The sequence below is a fragment of the Lotus japonicus genome, chromosome 3, assembly GCF_012489685.1.
Source record: "Lotus japonicus ecotype B-129 chromosome 3, LjGifu_v1.2".
NCBI classification, from domain to species: Eukaryota; Viridiplantae; Streptophyta; class Magnoliopsida; order Fabales; family Fabaceae; genus Lotus; species Lotus japonicus.
Genome location: NC_080043.1, coordinates 80,119,440 through 80,135,845, shown reverse-complemented (window position 1 = coordinate 80,135,845; position 16,406 = coordinate 80,119,440). Strand labels below are relative to the sequence as shown.

General features: G+C 34.0%; 2 protein-coding genes and 1 non-coding gene across 3 annotated transcripts; 1 reads left to right on the top strand and 2 right to left on the bottom strand.

The window, feature by feature from the left end:
* Nucleotides 1–1,891: 1,891 nt before the first annotated feature.
* Nucleotides 1,892–3,873, top strand: LOC130746310 (AAA-ATPase At2g46620). Its single transcript, XM_057598891.1, has one exon. The coding sequence runs from the start codon at nucleotides 2,082–2,084 to the stop codon at nucleotides 3,510–3,512; it is 1,431 nt and encodes a 476-aa protein (XP_057454874.1). The 5' UTR covers nucleotides 1,892–2,081; the 3' UTR covers nucleotides 3,513–3,873.
* A 1,851-nt stretch (nucleotides 3,874–5,724) lies between these two features.
* LOC130746311 (ras-related protein RABA3-like) lies at nucleotides 5,725–7,477 on the bottom strand. Its single transcript, XM_057598892.1, has 2 exons — nucleotides 6,990–7,477; nucleotides 5,725–6,330 (listed from the first exon to the last, which is right to left on the bottom strand). The coding sequence occupies exons 1-2, from the start codon at nucleotides 7,253–7,255 to the stop codon at nucleotides 5,874–5,876; spliced, it is 723 nt and encodes a 240-aa protein (XP_057454875.1). The 5' UTR covers nucleotides 7,256–7,477; the 3' UTR covers nucleotides 5,725–5,873.
* A 1,007-nt stretch (nucleotides 7,478–8,484) lies between these two features.
* TRNAE-CUC (transfer RNA glutamic acid (anticodon CUC)) lies at nucleotides 8,485–8,557 on the bottom strand. The gene has a single exon. It is a non-coding gene; the product is annotated as a tRNA-Glu (tRNA).
* Between the last annotated feature and the right edge of the window lie 7,849 nt (nucleotides 8,558–16,406).

Sequence of the window (16,406 nt, the reverse complement as noted above, 5' to 3'; positions counted from 1 at the left end):
TAGAAGATTCATCACTTCAATAAATATTATAATTTGAGTGACTTAACTCAACTACGAAAGCTTTTAAAAGTTAAGAGGTATTATACTTTTATAAAGACTATTTATATCATACTTCCGACGACCAATGTGAAATTTCTAGTGGTAAACATTTGAGAAGAAGATAAAATTAATGTTTAAACTAATTAAAAACAAAAACATAGATCGAGAGAAATAGCTAAGCACCCACCGACTAATGAGATGATCTGATGCCATCACTATAGAAAAGAACAAATCAAAGATGACTGAGAACGCAACGGGAGGAAGTGGTTTTAGAAATTTTCAAAGAAGTGGTCCAAGAAGTGTGTCACCAGCTTATTCAACTGGGGGAGTTCAAATATGGGCCAAAAAATAATTTTCAATTAATTAATGGAACTCAGAACTTGGAATGAAATTCCATGAGTGGCTCAATCTAAGGGACTTAATTTGTGCGCCTCATGGCATCCTATCTTCCATCTCCTCCTCGGTCTCAACTCTCAACCATCACTGCCACAAGAAGAGTTCCAGTGATGGCTACATGTAGGGTTCAAAGAGCAGTCTAGTACCTTCAAGATTGGAATTTTTTTTTGCTAAAAGGAGTGAAAGTGACTTCATAGTTGACGTTAGCCAATGAAGTAGAATAGCAGATTTGAACTTTAGCATTTTAGTTTTTACATGTTAGTGTTGATCGTTGGATGATATATTTCTTTAGTTGGTTAAGTGTGTCGAGCATGTAATCAGCTTGATTTGAATTGTTTATATCTTATAGCTTTATTGTATTGCTATAATGAGAGATTGATTACCCGTGCTTGTACGTGCGTTTAAATTTAGCTCAGCTAGCCTCTAATATTTAATCTCCTTTCACCAGCTCAATTTATTTTTAAATAAAAGGCTTAGCATATGATAGAAATTTAATATATAGTTCTCATTTTTCTCTATATAATTCTCTTTTTATCAGATTACATCATATATCATATTTATCACTCATCTTTTCTCTCTTCCTTTATCTCTCATATTTCTTTTATTTACGTGTCTATATAATAGATTTTGTTTATTAGCTACCTCGAATGTTGGAAAAAAAAATATGATTGGAAAGCTTAATTTGACAAAATTGATATAAATAACTTGACCAAAGTTTTGTTCTATTTATTATATTTTTCCAAGTATATCATTTATATTTGTTATACTTTTATAATTCTAATGATTTGATTATAACAAATAATTAATTTTTTTTAAAACTACTGGATATATTAATAAGGTCAAATGTGGAGGATTGAATAATTTAAAAAAAAAATAACACATTAATAAATCTGATTACATGTTTTCTTAATAAGTATAATTGTGATTTTATAATTATTTAGAGATGGAGAGAGTATTATTCAGTATTAAATTAGATTAATTACCTGACAGCCTACAATTTAATTACAGGGCCGATAATTAATGAATCAAAATTGATTTTTTTTAATTCTCCATGATTCAACCAAATAAAAAAAAATATAAAAATTTAATAACAATACAAATAAATTTTACTCAGTCGTCAAATTAAAATCTATGATTTCGTCATATTACAATGAAAGTAAAATTAAGATAATTTTTTTGTGAAATTAAAATTTAGATAATTAAAATGTAATAAATGTGATTGATTATCTATATAATTGAATTAATTGTTGCACCAAAAAAGTTGGCCATCAGTCTAACACAAAAAAAATTAAAAATTACATTGAAATTAAGAAATTGGCATGGCTCTTTTTTCTTAATTCCGTGTTGAAAAGGAAAATTAAGATAGCAGATATGATTACGTAACACAGTGTACATAATAAAATAGGTATATTCCCAATTTGAAAATGGAAATCTGAAAATTAGTTGAAGGAGGATAACAAAACATTAAACACGTCAACACTACATAGAATAGAAGAATACAACACGTATAGCTGCAACCAATAAAAGACTCCATCCATTGTAGATTGTTCCTCAAAACCAAACAACGATTCTTCTTCTTCCACCACCACCATCCAACTATGTGATTAACAACACTCACATATACACCCAGTTTCTTCATAATTGCCATGGTTCCTTGGAGACCCATATTCCTCGTTATCCTCATCACTGGTCTCCTTTGTTTCGTGATTCGTTTGATCCTATTCAAAACTGGATTGTTCCACACCGTGAACAAACTTCACAGAACGTTCCAAGATTGGTTCCACGTGTACCAGTTCCTCAAGGTTCCTGAATTCAACGAAAGCATGCAGCGAAACCACCTTCATCGTAAGGTTTCTCTCTATTTGCATTCTCTTCCTTCGATTGAAGACTCTGATTTCACCAACCTCATCACCGGGAACACCCAAAACGACATCGTTTTATGCCTCGACCAGAATCAAACCATAGAGGACCAATTTCTCGGTGCCACGATTTTCTGGTTCAACCAGAAAACTGAACCGGACCGGACCGGAGGGTTTGTGTTGAAAATCAGAAAGGCTGATAAACGCCGCATCCTCCGCCCTTATCTCAGCCACATCAACGCCGTCGCCGACGAGATTGACAGCCAAGGGAAACGCGATTTGCGCGTGTTCGTCAACGGCGGCGGCGGAACGCGGTGGAGATCGGTCCCGTTCAATCATCCGGCGACGTTTGAAACCATGTCGATGGAGGAAGATCTCAAGGAGAAAATCAAATCGGATCTGGAATCGTTTCTGAAAGGGAAGCAATACTACCGGAGACTCGGCCGCGCGTGGAAACGGAGCTTCCTGCTGTATGGCCCTTCCGGCACCGGGAAATCGAGCTTTGTTGCGGCGATGGCGAATTTCATGTGTTACGATGTGTACGACGTGGATCTCTCCAAGGTTCGCGGCGATTCGGATCTGAAAGTGCTCCTTCTCGAAACGACGGCGAAGTCGATCATCGTCGTGGAGGATCTCGACCGGTTTCTGACGGTGGGATCGGAACCAGCGGCGGTGACGGCGTCGGGGATTCAGAATTTCATGGACGGGATTCTGAGCTCGTGCTGCGGTGAAGAAAGAGTGATGGTTTTCACGATGAATAGCAAAGATGGTATCGACCCGAATTTGCTACGTCCGGGTCGGGTCGACGTGCATATCCATTTCCCGGTTTGCGATTTCTCGGCGTTCAAGACGCTAGCGAGTAGCTACCTAGGGGTGAAGGAGCACAAGCTGTTTCCTCAGGTGGAGGAGATTTTCCGGCAAGGAGCGAGTTTGAGTCCGGCGGAGATCAGTGAGTTGATGATCGCGAATCGGAACTCGCCGAGTCGGGCTATAAAATCGGTAATCGGGGCGCTGCAAACGGACGGTGATGGGAGGGGGTGTGGGGATGTGATCGGACGGCAGGGAGGGGATGATGATGAAGCGGTGCCTGAAGGGTTGTTGTGTGGTGGTGAGGGGTTCTCTGCGGTTAAGGATTTGCGGAAGTTGTACGGTTTGTTTAGATTAAGGAACTCTAGGAAATCTCGCTCGTCTAGTAATAACTTGGTCCATGAAAGATGATGATGATGATGATATGTCAATGTTGTTGGTTTTGAAACTTTTTGGCAGGTTTAGGGAGGGTTTTTGTTTTGTTCATAAACAAACAAATTAGATATTGCATTTATTTATTGGTTGGATTGGATACCTCCATGTAATGTTGTTCATATTGGTACTTTAGGAGTGATTTGTTTGGGATGTTTTTAGGGGTGGATGTAAAAATGTTAGAATTTGAAAGATGATTGATATAGGAAAAGTATTGGCAAACAAAGACTTATCATGTATATAGTTTTTTTGGGAACAAAAACCACCAAGTATATTATATTGTTTCCCCCATTTTCATGGATGGGGAAGTCAATTGAATCTCATGGCATGTAACATTGAATACTTTTGTGTTCACCATTCAAATCCACCCTCCTTGATGATATTTGAAGGGAGGGGAGAAAAATGTGTGATATGATATGTGATTTGACAGAAAATGTAAAGAGAAATAAGAAAAAAAATTGAAAAGTAAGAGAAACTGGAGTGTGTATAAATCACGCTTGAATTTCACTTACACTAGAAGAGAAATTAATAAAACAGAAATATGATAGATGATAGGTGATGTGATTCCGGAAAGAAAAGAGATATTGATGAGACTAATTTGGTCAAATTACCCAAAAAGAGTCATTGAGGAAGAACAGTTGAACTCCGATGTTGGGGTAGATGAAAGAAGCTCCAGTAGTGCGAGAGGGAGGGTGCTCTGGTACCAAACACCATTGTCAAGTCCGAGAGAGGTCCTGCAAAGACACTCTAATGCCTTTTGTTAGTGGTTGGAGAGTTTGGAATTTCTCTAGGACTTGAAGTGAGAAGTGTGTACTTATTTCAGCTGGGTCTCAGCCTTTTATACCTGCCTGTAGGGTGGAGTGACCTAGAGAGATGTCATGAGTTCCTTGTTCCCGAGTAAATGGGTGATTCTCTACTAGGATTGCATCTGTTTTGGTCTGGATACAGCGTGGCTGTGAGGACTCTGTCATGTCCTGTTCTTTGGAGTTGCTCTTCTTCATGTAGGCTGAGGTTGCTTTGATGGGATCTGGAAAATTTTGTGAGCTCTTGGAAGTGGATACCTGAACAAGTTGTTGCTGCAATATCTGCAGGAAATGTGTTAAAAGTTTACTCTATTAAGTCTGAATTTCTGATCAAGATAGGTGATATTATGCTGCAATTCAATGCATACATAGTGGTTGTAGACTTGTAGTTGTTTAAGAAAACTATGTAATGATTTGATTTCATCTCTTGTATGTGGGTCTAAGACTAGCATCTGAATATGAGCCTGTTCTCAGTTTAAAGGTTGAAAGAAAGATAAAAGATGGCTACTTGGTCTTAGTTACTTCTGACTTTGAGGAGTCCTTCAACCCTCTCAAATTTGGCCAAATGAAACCCCCTTTACTGTGATACAGATACTTCAATGCAATCCTGCAGTGTTGGGTGTATGGATACACCTGTATAAGTGGTTCATTCAGAAGAGAAATGTTATCATTGTTATTAGCACTTTTTAATTAAAAAAATCTCATCATTGTTATCTGTTTGATGGCAAGTGTGGTACTAATGCTGCTGAGGAAATTGATCCACTAACAACTTGCTTGCCTGATGATCCACCAACAACTAGTGATGTGCATGCTCATTGGGTAACCCTGACTTTGACTTTTCAACTGCTGATTGATTCCTTGCGACTCTTAAATTAGTATATTAGTGATTTCTTTTGCTGTGGTTTGATTCTATAGATGAATTACAGGGTGGGACATCATATTGCAATCAGTTTCCTAGCTCTAAGAGGGAAGAGAGTTTCTGTTATAAAGAAGTATGAAGCACCAAATGTTAAAAAAGGAGAAGAACAAGAAAATGGAGTCAATTAGAAGGAGCTAGCAATGCGGAAAGTATTAAACAAAGTATGGTTGTTCTAACAAGTTATGATATATTTCTTCAGTATTCACCCATGACTTTGTAGCACACTTATACCTTGATGTAATTTTTTGAATTTAAAGTATGTAACCATGAATCATTTGTATATCTGTTAGAAAGTATGAAACTGGAAAATAACATATTCTTGTGCCCTTTTTTTTGAAGTCGCAACTTGATTTATTAGATAAGTTACCTTTTAAGTGAGTGTTCTAAATATTAGAAGTTAATTTGTTTAAAATTTAGTGAAAGTTCTAAACTGCCAGCAATGCACAATTTTACTGCATATTGTGTTAAGTTATAATCATAATGAAAGAGGACAATTACTATTGAATTCAGAGCATGGAAGCTAGACCAAATGAAATCAGTTCAGCCTCACCCACTAGTAACCAGACACATCTATATATATACTTTCAAATCAAGTAAACTTAGATCTTGATAAAAAGATTAACAAGAGCATGAAGACAACTTCTTCATCTCACTAATTTCCAATTCAGGACCTGAGATTATTGCTATCTTTGATCCTTTGAGTGTGGCAGCATCATTGTCACCATTCCCTTTCCCAACACCACATTCCAATGTCTTTTTACAGACCACCCTGTTGATCTCTTCTAGCAATTTGAGAAATGCACTCTCCACATTCTCACCACTGAGAGCTGAAGTCTCTGAGAAGAACAGGCCCTGCTCCTCTGCATACTCCACTGCATCTTCAGTTGGGACCACTCTCAGGTCCACAAGATCACCTTTGTTCCCAACTAGCATGATCACAATGGAGCTATCTGTGTGTGCTCGGAGTTCCTCAACCCACCTCGCAATATGATCAAAGGATTGCCTCTTAGTTATGTCATACACCAGCATGGCCCCTAATGCACCTCTGTAATATGCACTAGTTACAGCCCTGTACCTATATCAGCAACAAAATTTACAGTCAAAAGTGTGAGAATTTATCTGCATTCCAATGATCATGTATTTTCCTTACATTTGTCAATAAATTTTATCTTTGAATGCATTTCCTTTGCCATTAATGCATACAGTTTGCTTGATGAATCATGGCCTTAAGGGATTGTACTTATTGAACTTTTAAATTCATTGAGTTCTAGCTTTCTTTTTCCTGATTTCAAAAAGTAAGTTTTCTTTTTCCAGAGCTGAGTATAATCTGTATGTGAAATCTGGCCAATTGAATGGGCTTAGATGTTGAGAAGCAATACAATCTACTAAAGCTGCTCACTTTCTCATTATAACCCCTTGTTGGAGTATTAATGTGGCTTATTTTGAGACCAAATCAAGGAGAATGAAATACTTATAGTACTTAAGTCAAAATCATGTGATTCTTGTTAACATATGTTTCTGAAGTCAAAATGGTATCACATTGTAAAATGTTATATCTTTGACTTGGTACCATCTTTGAAACTCAATATCCTCCCTTTAGTTCAAATGAGAGACAAACAAAGTAGACCAAGATATTCAGCCCAAGCAAAAGTGTGTGTGTGTGTGTGTGTGTGTGTGTGTGTGTGTGTGTTTGTGTGTGTGTCAGAGAGAGAGAGAGAGAGAGGTGTGATAAACCTTTCTTGGCCAGCAGTATCCCAGATCTGGGCTTTGATGACTTTGCCATTGATAGTGACAGTCCTAGTCTGGAATTCAACTCCAATGGTGGACTTAGAGTCAAAGCAGAACTCATTCTTTGCAAACCTTGAGAGTATTTGAGTCTTGCCCACGGCTGAGTCCCCTATCACCACCACCTTGAACACATAATCTATTTTCTCCTCCACATCATAATCTGTTTTGTCTTGCCTCTTCTTAGCCTCAACCCCATTCATTCCCTGGCTCATTGTCTTCTCAAGACAGCAAGAGCCTTCAAAAAGGAAAAAAATCAACAGGGCCTGTTTTTCTTGCCCAAACTAGGCACACACCTTGGTTTTAGCCTTCCTCAGCATGTAAAAAGATAACTTGGGAACTCAAGTACTGGTCTTGGAGTTAAGTAGAAGCAAGTAAATGAACAGGGAAAAAGGTTGAAAAAAAGATGAACCAGACAAGACCAAGGTTGAATGAATCACTAGTGGCAAAATAAATAGGTAAGGAAATGGGGTCCAGTCTGTCTTGCCTTTATTAGTATGATGAAGCACTGTTATCGGACTTTATTGCCTTGATGCTTTCTTCTGTTGATATATTATGGCATGTAATTAATCATGTAGTTGAATTCCTAGTAGCCAAAAAGGAAAATGGAAATAGAAATTAGTCAACAAAATTCTAAAAGCTGTTTGTGGTTTCATTGCCTCAGGTTAAGGGAACCAGGAATCATGATTTTCTGAATGGTTGATTTGAAGTGTTTAGTTTGCAGACTATAAATATAAAAGTTTCTAGTTCAGATCACTTTTGGTCTTAATTTAAGGCACAATTTAAGGATAAAAGGGCTTTCTTTACACGATTCTTACCCTTTTCATTTGCTCTTTTCCTTTCTCCTAGGATCATTGATTTATATCTTATAAAGTTCCTATAATCGTTGATGAAGAAAACGAGGGTGACACGCATCAACAAAGCTCATTGTAGGTATCAGATTTTTGTTATAAAGGAAAATGTAATGTGTATATAGTATGAGCATAGACACAGGTTAAGTAACCACATGAAGAAACAATAGGAACAGAGCCCCAAAGATCACAAAATACAAGCTCAAGGGCAGAACTATAGATTGTATTTGATAAATGTGATGACAATCTATGGACTTTTCCTAAAGAACAAGATGTCAAAAAATCTAAATGAGATTTATTTGGAAGAGAAATATTACAAGATTGTAAAGAGACTATTAATGAATCATCATGGGGATGACGAAATCTAAAATGTCACAAGCTATACAAAGAATTATTGGCACTATAGAGGAAGCAGAAAAACTAGATTGTAAGAGATGCTTGGTGGTGTTGGGCTGAGAAGCAAAATGGACAAATTGTTGAAGATAGCGAGAAGGAATAGAATGATTGATAACAAGATATTAAAGTTTATGATCTCAAATGATACCTTCAACTTGCTAATAACATTGCAGAAAAGGAAGTTTTGAAAAAAAATATTCCGTTGCCGGGACTTGAACCCGGGTCTCTCGGGTGAGAGCCGAGTATCCTGACCAACTAGACTACAACGGATTGTTGTAAAAACTGTTGGTCTTAAAATATAAATTCAATAGTAAAGATTTTGCATAAATACAGCCTTCCATTTAATGTCTGACTGAGCAGTCGGCCTGCCATATAATTTAAGTAAGGATAGAGATATTTCACTATAAATATTAAATTCAAGAGTTATGAATATGATACATCCATCATACTTAAGTGTATTCACACAAAAAAAACACTTAAGTTTCTCTACATATTAATTTTATTCATTTTTTCTATCATATATCACATATTTCTCTTTAATCTTATTATCTAACGGTAAGTATGACTGAAATTCAAGTGTGATTATCTACCAAAAAAAAAAAAATTCAAGTGTCATTTTTTTTTTCTCCAAATTAAAACGGTTGTTGATGTGCCCTTTTTTTAAATTTTAGGTATAAAGATTGGATTAAAGAAATATGCACTGATAGCATAAACTTTGTTTACACATGCATTAAATTAAATTCTGCCAAATTAAAAAAAATGTTTTTATTTCAATTAAAATTTAAAATAAATGTATTTCTCTCTCCTACGTGACATACATTAATTTGATGTTGGTGTAAAATAATTTTACACTAACAATACATATTCATTAAACTCATTTTAGCCCTTGCTTATAAAAATCAATGGTTTATAATTGTACAGGAGAGGTCTATATAGAACATATATTGTAGATGATTCAAACTCTTGGATAAATTTACTAATATTCATGAAAATAAGTGTTTATTCATTTGAGATTTTTTTATCAACCAATAGCAGTTCCATTGAATAAATTTATTTAAATAAGCTCAAAATAATTTATAAATAGACACAAAATAATTTATAAATAGGCTTATGGTGATTAGCTTTTTGTTGCACTAATCACTTTTCCTCTTTGCTTTGGTTTTGAGATTTGTTGCCAAACTATATGCTATTATTATATATATAATTATCCTTTTGCTGTAAAAAAAAAAAGTGAATATGTGCAGCTTGTGAAAACAAGGTTTTTTTTTTAATTGTGAAACAAGGTTAAATCTACTTATACTAGTGTTTTTTTCCCATGCGTTTGCACGGTGAATATGTCTATTGTATTTGATATATCAATTAATCATGAATGTTTTTTTTTTGTTAAATTAATCATGAATGTGATTATGCATGTTTGTTTAAATCTTAGATAATTAGGGCAAATATTTTAAAATTCAGTTTCAAGATCTGTTTTGGAATTAGGAAACACGTGTCAACAAAAGAGAAGTTATCTAATTATTTTCTAATATACTAGTGTTTTTTACCCGCGCGTTGCACGGGAAATTTGTTTATTGTATTTGATACATCGATTAATATTTTAAATTATAAAATATTTAAGATGCTAAGAATGTAAGAACAATCATAATAAAGATGTAGATATTTAAAGAACATAAATTCAGACACTCAATTTTAGTGTTTTGTAAGCATACACTTCATTAACTAATATAAAGATTTTGAAAAACACAGAAGTTAATAAGTCAAAAGCTTTAAGTTTTGCATATGTGAGGTATAACTGAATTTTGTTTGTGAAGATGTACTCGTGTTGCATAAAGGGTAATGCTTTTGTGTTTTAGATATGTAACAATACACAAATATATAATTATTGTTTAAATTATTAAAAATACACTTAAGTTATAGAAAAAATGAATTTTTTTAACTCCTACAAATTTTCATTTTACATATAAAATGTTCCTCCCCGTGAGATCTCGTAACTCTAATTTGTTAGCACTAATAAATTTAGGTCATAATTTTATAGTACATATGTATTAATATTTTTTATTCCTCGTACTTTTCTTACTATCCAATTATTATAGTTATAAACATATATAAATATACACTCTTAAATTTTTGAAAACAATACTAAAATTAATTATATTAAATTTTTCTTATTAAAATAATACCAATCAATTAGTTTAGAATATAATAATTGTATAAAAAAGTATAATGATACTTTTTATATAAAATAAAATCTCACGTAGGTAGCATTATAGTAGTTTAAAATTAAAACATATCAATTGAAAATTATACGCAAATACAAACAATAGTCGCTTTTAGGTTTCAGAAAGATAAGTAGTAGAAAATTGTGTGCATCTCCATAACAAATATTTCTAGTGTTTTTACGGTGAAATTTGCTCTTGTGTTTGAGACATGGATCAATACCTTGGTTTATTTCTAGCTTTTTGCCCCGTAGGAGCTTTCATGTAAAATGTCCATCCCCGTGGGAACTCTTAACCCTATAGTTTAACTTAAACAAAAATACACTATATATGTATCAATGTTTTCTAATCTCCGCACGACACATTTTAATCATCAAATTATCATGCCTTTATATTTATTTATTTTTAAAATTTTCAAAAAGTTATGAAAAAAGTAATGACATCATATTGATTTTTTATTTACCACTCATAGGAATTAGATTTCGACCTATAAGTTCAAACAATCACTTTTTATCTATGTGTTGCACGAAGAACTTTCTCTTGTGCTTAAGACATGTTCAATACCATACTTTAGCAATATTTTCAGATACTAAAGGACATACCTAATGAGAGATATATAATGCTACATAATGTGTTCCTCTAATTTGATTTTTCTCTATTTGATTTCTCTCTCTATTTGTAACTACTATAATAACATCTAACTAACTTAGCAGTCCCTGATTAATTTCCCCTTCTGTTACATCCTTACATGAGTTTGAAAATTTAAGTAAACACACTTCTCTTAGGTGATAAATGGAAACAATATAGAAACAACCGCAGTCCACAGCTAATGAGAAACTCTGCCAAATTCACCTAGCAACCATCAAATCTCTGCGTGTCCATAGTAGCTCTGTGGACCCTCAACACCAGATCAGCTCCCTTTTCCTGGAATTAATATTTAATAAAAATAAGACAAATTAAGAAAAAATCAAGAAATAAACAACCTAAATCCTAATCAAATCTAAAATTTAAAAAGGTACTAATTAAAGATAGATAAAAACTACCAAAATCTAGCAAATCACAATAAAAACTCATAAAATCCTGAATTAAATAAAAATCCGAAAATTCAATAAAAATACGATAAAAACTAATTAATACTCTTAAAATAAAATAAAATACCCAAGAAAAAATCAAGAAATAAACAACTTAAATCCTAATCAAATCTAAAATTTAAAAAGGTCAACATGTGCTTGGATTTTTCTTCATATTTTTGGTCAACATGTGATTTTTTTTATAAATGTTTTAAATTTAAATCCAGTTACCTATTCAAAAAATTAATTCAAACGGCTTTTTGTGTTTTCCAATATACAATTTTTTTTTAAAAAATATACACTAACTATTTAGAATTATTCAATTTTTATATATTTTATTAAAAACAACATTCAATACGATGCTATAACTAATAAAATAGGGTCAGGAATAACAAAGTGAAGTATGCAACTTTAGATCACACCATGTCAGAGAACTATATCACTGTTGATTAAACAACAAAACTACGTGCAGATGTATACAGTAACAAACACTGAAGTTGTTAAATTCTAGAGTGTAGTCCACAATATAAAGGAGGCAAATCCAAGAAAAGAAAGGTGAGCAATAACAATGATCACAATTCAAATAACATATCAAAAACATAAAACACAAAACGGTTTCTATTTCTATGTTAAAACTCATAAAATCCTGAATTAATTAAAAATCCGAAAATTCAATAAAAATACCATAAAAATTAATTAATACTCTAAAAATACCTGAGAATGACACGTGGAATTTTTTTATGAGAATTAACGTGAGAATGACACGTCACTAAGAATTAATCTGGTGCTGACACGTCATGCTAGAAGTTGTTCTTTTCTAATATATATTGATTGATATTGATATTGATATTGATTGATTGATATTAATATATAGAGGAGGAGATGACTGATGCAGTATCTTAGATAATTAGGAAAAATCTTTTAAATTTTCATGGATTATAATCTCAGCACTACATATTTTATTTTTATATTGTGGATCATGAGAAAGAATAAAAGGAGAAATCATCTAAAAATAAATAATAAGATAAATTAAGATAAAATCATGAAATAAACAACCTAAATCCTGATCAAATCTAAAATTTAAAAATGTACTAAATAAATATAGATAAAAACTATCAAAATCTAACAAATCACAATACAAACTCATAATAAATTAATTAAAAATCCGAAAATTGACAATAAAAATACCATAAAAATTAATTAATACTCTAAAAATAAATCAAAAATAAATTAAGATAAAATCAAGAAATAAACAACCTAAATCCTAATCAAATCTAAAATTTAAAAATGTATTTTTTTATGAGAATTAACCTGAGAATGACACGTGGAATTTTTTTATGAGAATTAACGTGAGAATGACACGTCACTAAGAATTAACGTGAGAATGACACTTCACTAAATCAGCCTGATAGAAGTTCTTCTTTTCTAATATATATTGATATTGATTGATTGATATTGATATTGATTATATAAGTTGGTTATAAATTAATATTTTCAAAATTTTATCAAATACTTGAATTGTTTATACTAAAAGAAAAGCTCTTCCAAATGTGGCTTTAAAGTGTGGCAACCCATAAGTTCAACGGTGAAGTGCAAAAAAATTATGATTCTTTTTTTTTTGGTACAAAAAAAATTTATGATTCTGAATACTCAATATAAATTTTACTCAGTGAACCAAATTGTAAATATTTATTAGTCCCTGTCTTTGTGTCGCCGTTTGAACTAGGTCCCTTGTTGGTAAAATTATTGGAAAAGCTCCTCTACTTTGTAAATCATCTAGAACAGATCCTCGCCGGAGCCCAGAGCTCCGGCAAATGATGAAATGGCATGCTGAGTGGATTAATGATGTTTATGTGGAATAAATAATTTTTTAAAATAAAAAACACATCAGAAAATTACAAAAATTAAAGCCCAAACCTTTTCAAAACTCACAAATTAACCCAGATCAAAGAAACCCTAAATCCCAAAATTCATAAATCCCAAAATAACCACTTTGTAGACCAATTTGTTCTTCTGAAGATGCAACGATTCAGGAACACGACCAATTTGTATAACGAAAACCACCAGATTTTCCAATTTGTACAACAAATCAGTGTTTGACATCTTCAAAACCAAATATTTCGAATCATGGGTACCATTTTTTTCTCGATAGAAGAATTTGAAGAGGTAAAGTAATAGCCTAAGACTCTGGAAGCGGTTAAGCTCTATTCTACAACACCGGCGTACCACCGAACCCAGGAGCTGAGTTCAAGCGATTCAAAATCGGTGTCGTCGCGAAAATCAGAGAGGTTGAGGAAATTTCGGCCGCCGTAGGAAGGGTAGCAGGAGAGCGTGTCCTTGAAGCGTGAAGGAGCCCTTGACGACAACGTTGTGGAGGGTGAGGAAGCATTTCAGAGCAACCGGCGGCGACAGCGGTAAAAGACGCCAGGACGCGAGGAGGAGCGCTGAGCCCTCTGTTTTGTGTTGTTGATGCTCTTCCTGCTGGGAGTTGTGGGAAGCATTGTTGGCTCGCAACTCTTCATCGTTGGGCTTGGTATTGCATCACGTGTTTGGCTCTTTGTCTTGCCTAGTGGATGTTTGAGTTGTTTTGTTCTTTTTGTTTCTTGCTCTGTTTTCAATTTGTTTCCATTGCCAGTGTTTTTTCTTCTTTTTCTTTCTCTGAGATGTAACTGGTTTGTGCCCCTTTTATTAATCTTGCCCAGTCATAATTTTTACCCAGGTCTTATACGTTGAATGATGAGGGTGAAGAGGTAGGAAATGGTTTTTGGGGGTTTGGTTTTCTGGGGTTTTGTTATTTCTGGGGTTGGTGTTCTTGTTTTGAGTGATTTGATTTTATGGAAATGGTGAAGAGCTTGATGGAAATGAGGATTAGCATGAAGAACATGGTGAAGATGAAGATGGGGATTTAGGGTTTCGTTGATTTGAGGTTAATTTGTGAGTTATGAAAAGGTTTGGACTTTAATTTTTTTAATTTTCTGATGTGTTTTTTATTTAAAGAAATTTATTTATTCCACATAAGTATCATTAATCCACTAAGCATGTCATTTCATCACTTGCCGGAGCTCTTGGCTCCGGCGAGGACCTGCTCCAGATGATTTACAAAGTAGAGGAGCTTTTTCAATAATTTTTCCGGCGAGAGACCTAGTTCAAACGGCGACACAAAGGCAGGAACTAATATAATGCTTAACCCTAAAATCTATTGTACTTGTCACAAACTTAATCATGAGATACCCTTCACCTGATCACTTTCTTTTTTTACACACAAACGAACATTTGCCTCATGGTCAAAAAACAAGACATTGGGTTTACATTTACCTCATGGTCAAACAAGAGATTTGGCACGGGAAACATAATTTAGGAATAAAACGTCAATTTTATGTATGGTTCCAGGAAGTTGGTCAAAGCCATCAATTTTGTTAGCGAAAAATAGAAAAGCACAGTGGCTGTTCTTTTTTTTATTTATTTAATCCGTACCATCTTATGATTAAATTAATCCAACTAACTTATACAAATTATTTAATCTGTAATGGTAAGTGAGGATCCTACTTTCAGACAAAAATAGTTAGGGTACATCTAGTGCTAAGGGGAATTACTTAAAAATTACTTAGAGCATCTTCAATGGTAATATTTAATGTTAAATACATACTCATATGAGTATCTATTATTATTGGAGTACATATTCAATTCCAACATGACAAAGATGAGTATGTGGGAATAAATACTCTACACTATACTTGAAAAGTGAGCTTGTATTTATTACAAGCACTTACAATTAATATAATTAGATTAAAATGAAGATAAATAATAAAATATACAAATGTGATGTTAATGGTGAGATCCACTATATAAACTTTTAAGAGTTGTTGGGTTGGAATAAAAAGTTAGTAAAGTGGTGTGGATGATATGACATTATGAGAAATTGTAAAAAATGAAGTGTAGATATTCTAGTGAGTATGATGGATGTAGATGCTCTTAGGCCACTTTAGCGAGTTTATCGTAGGCTTATACAAGTATTTATGAGAGTTTTAATTTGTAAATAATTCATGACTCACATATAAAATATTTTGATGTTATTTGCATATGTGATCTATATTAGCTTATGAATGGTTATTCATAACCTATGTTCGACCTATTGAAATAGGTTTCTCAAATTAATTAATGAATTAGCGTTGATGTAATACACGTTTATTACCGTAAGTGCTTAATTAAAGTGTTATCCACACAGAGAACCTTGAGAGCTCCTTGTGTTTTGGAGACTTGCTTGAGGCCTTCTAGAGGGTGAGGGCGGCCTAAAAAATCGGGTAGTTGCAGCAAGCCTACCTCTTCTCTAGCAAAAGTGTCTCGACCTCGGGGAAGACCCAAGAAAGTGAAGCGAGGGGGAAGAAAGAAACGGACGATAGAAGAGAGGGACTGTTGCGACTCTGAGTTGGTGGATAGTGTGGAAGATTTTGCCGTCATGGGTAATGAATTAGCGCTTTTGGAGCCTGAGGGTAGTGACCCTAAAGGCGTTTTGACTAGGGCGAGGTGCGCTTTACTTATGGGGAAAATGTGTGGAATGGTTTATGATTGCTCTGATGAGTGTGCTCTTCAAGGTCTTGTGGCTCAAATTAGCTCGCGCAGATTGGGATAGGGCCTTTTGGAGTCTATCAGAGTTTATCTTTTTTGGTAGGTCGAGCATCTCTCTTGGGTTAGCTTTTAGGTTGGTGTTTATATTTTTGGAATTTCCATTGTATATTCTTGAACGGGGTTTCTTTTTGTGGGGCGTTCTATCTCAGGTCTTTGGGTTGGGGTTAGAGATGGCAAGAAAACCCAAACCTGCGGGGCCCAACCCGA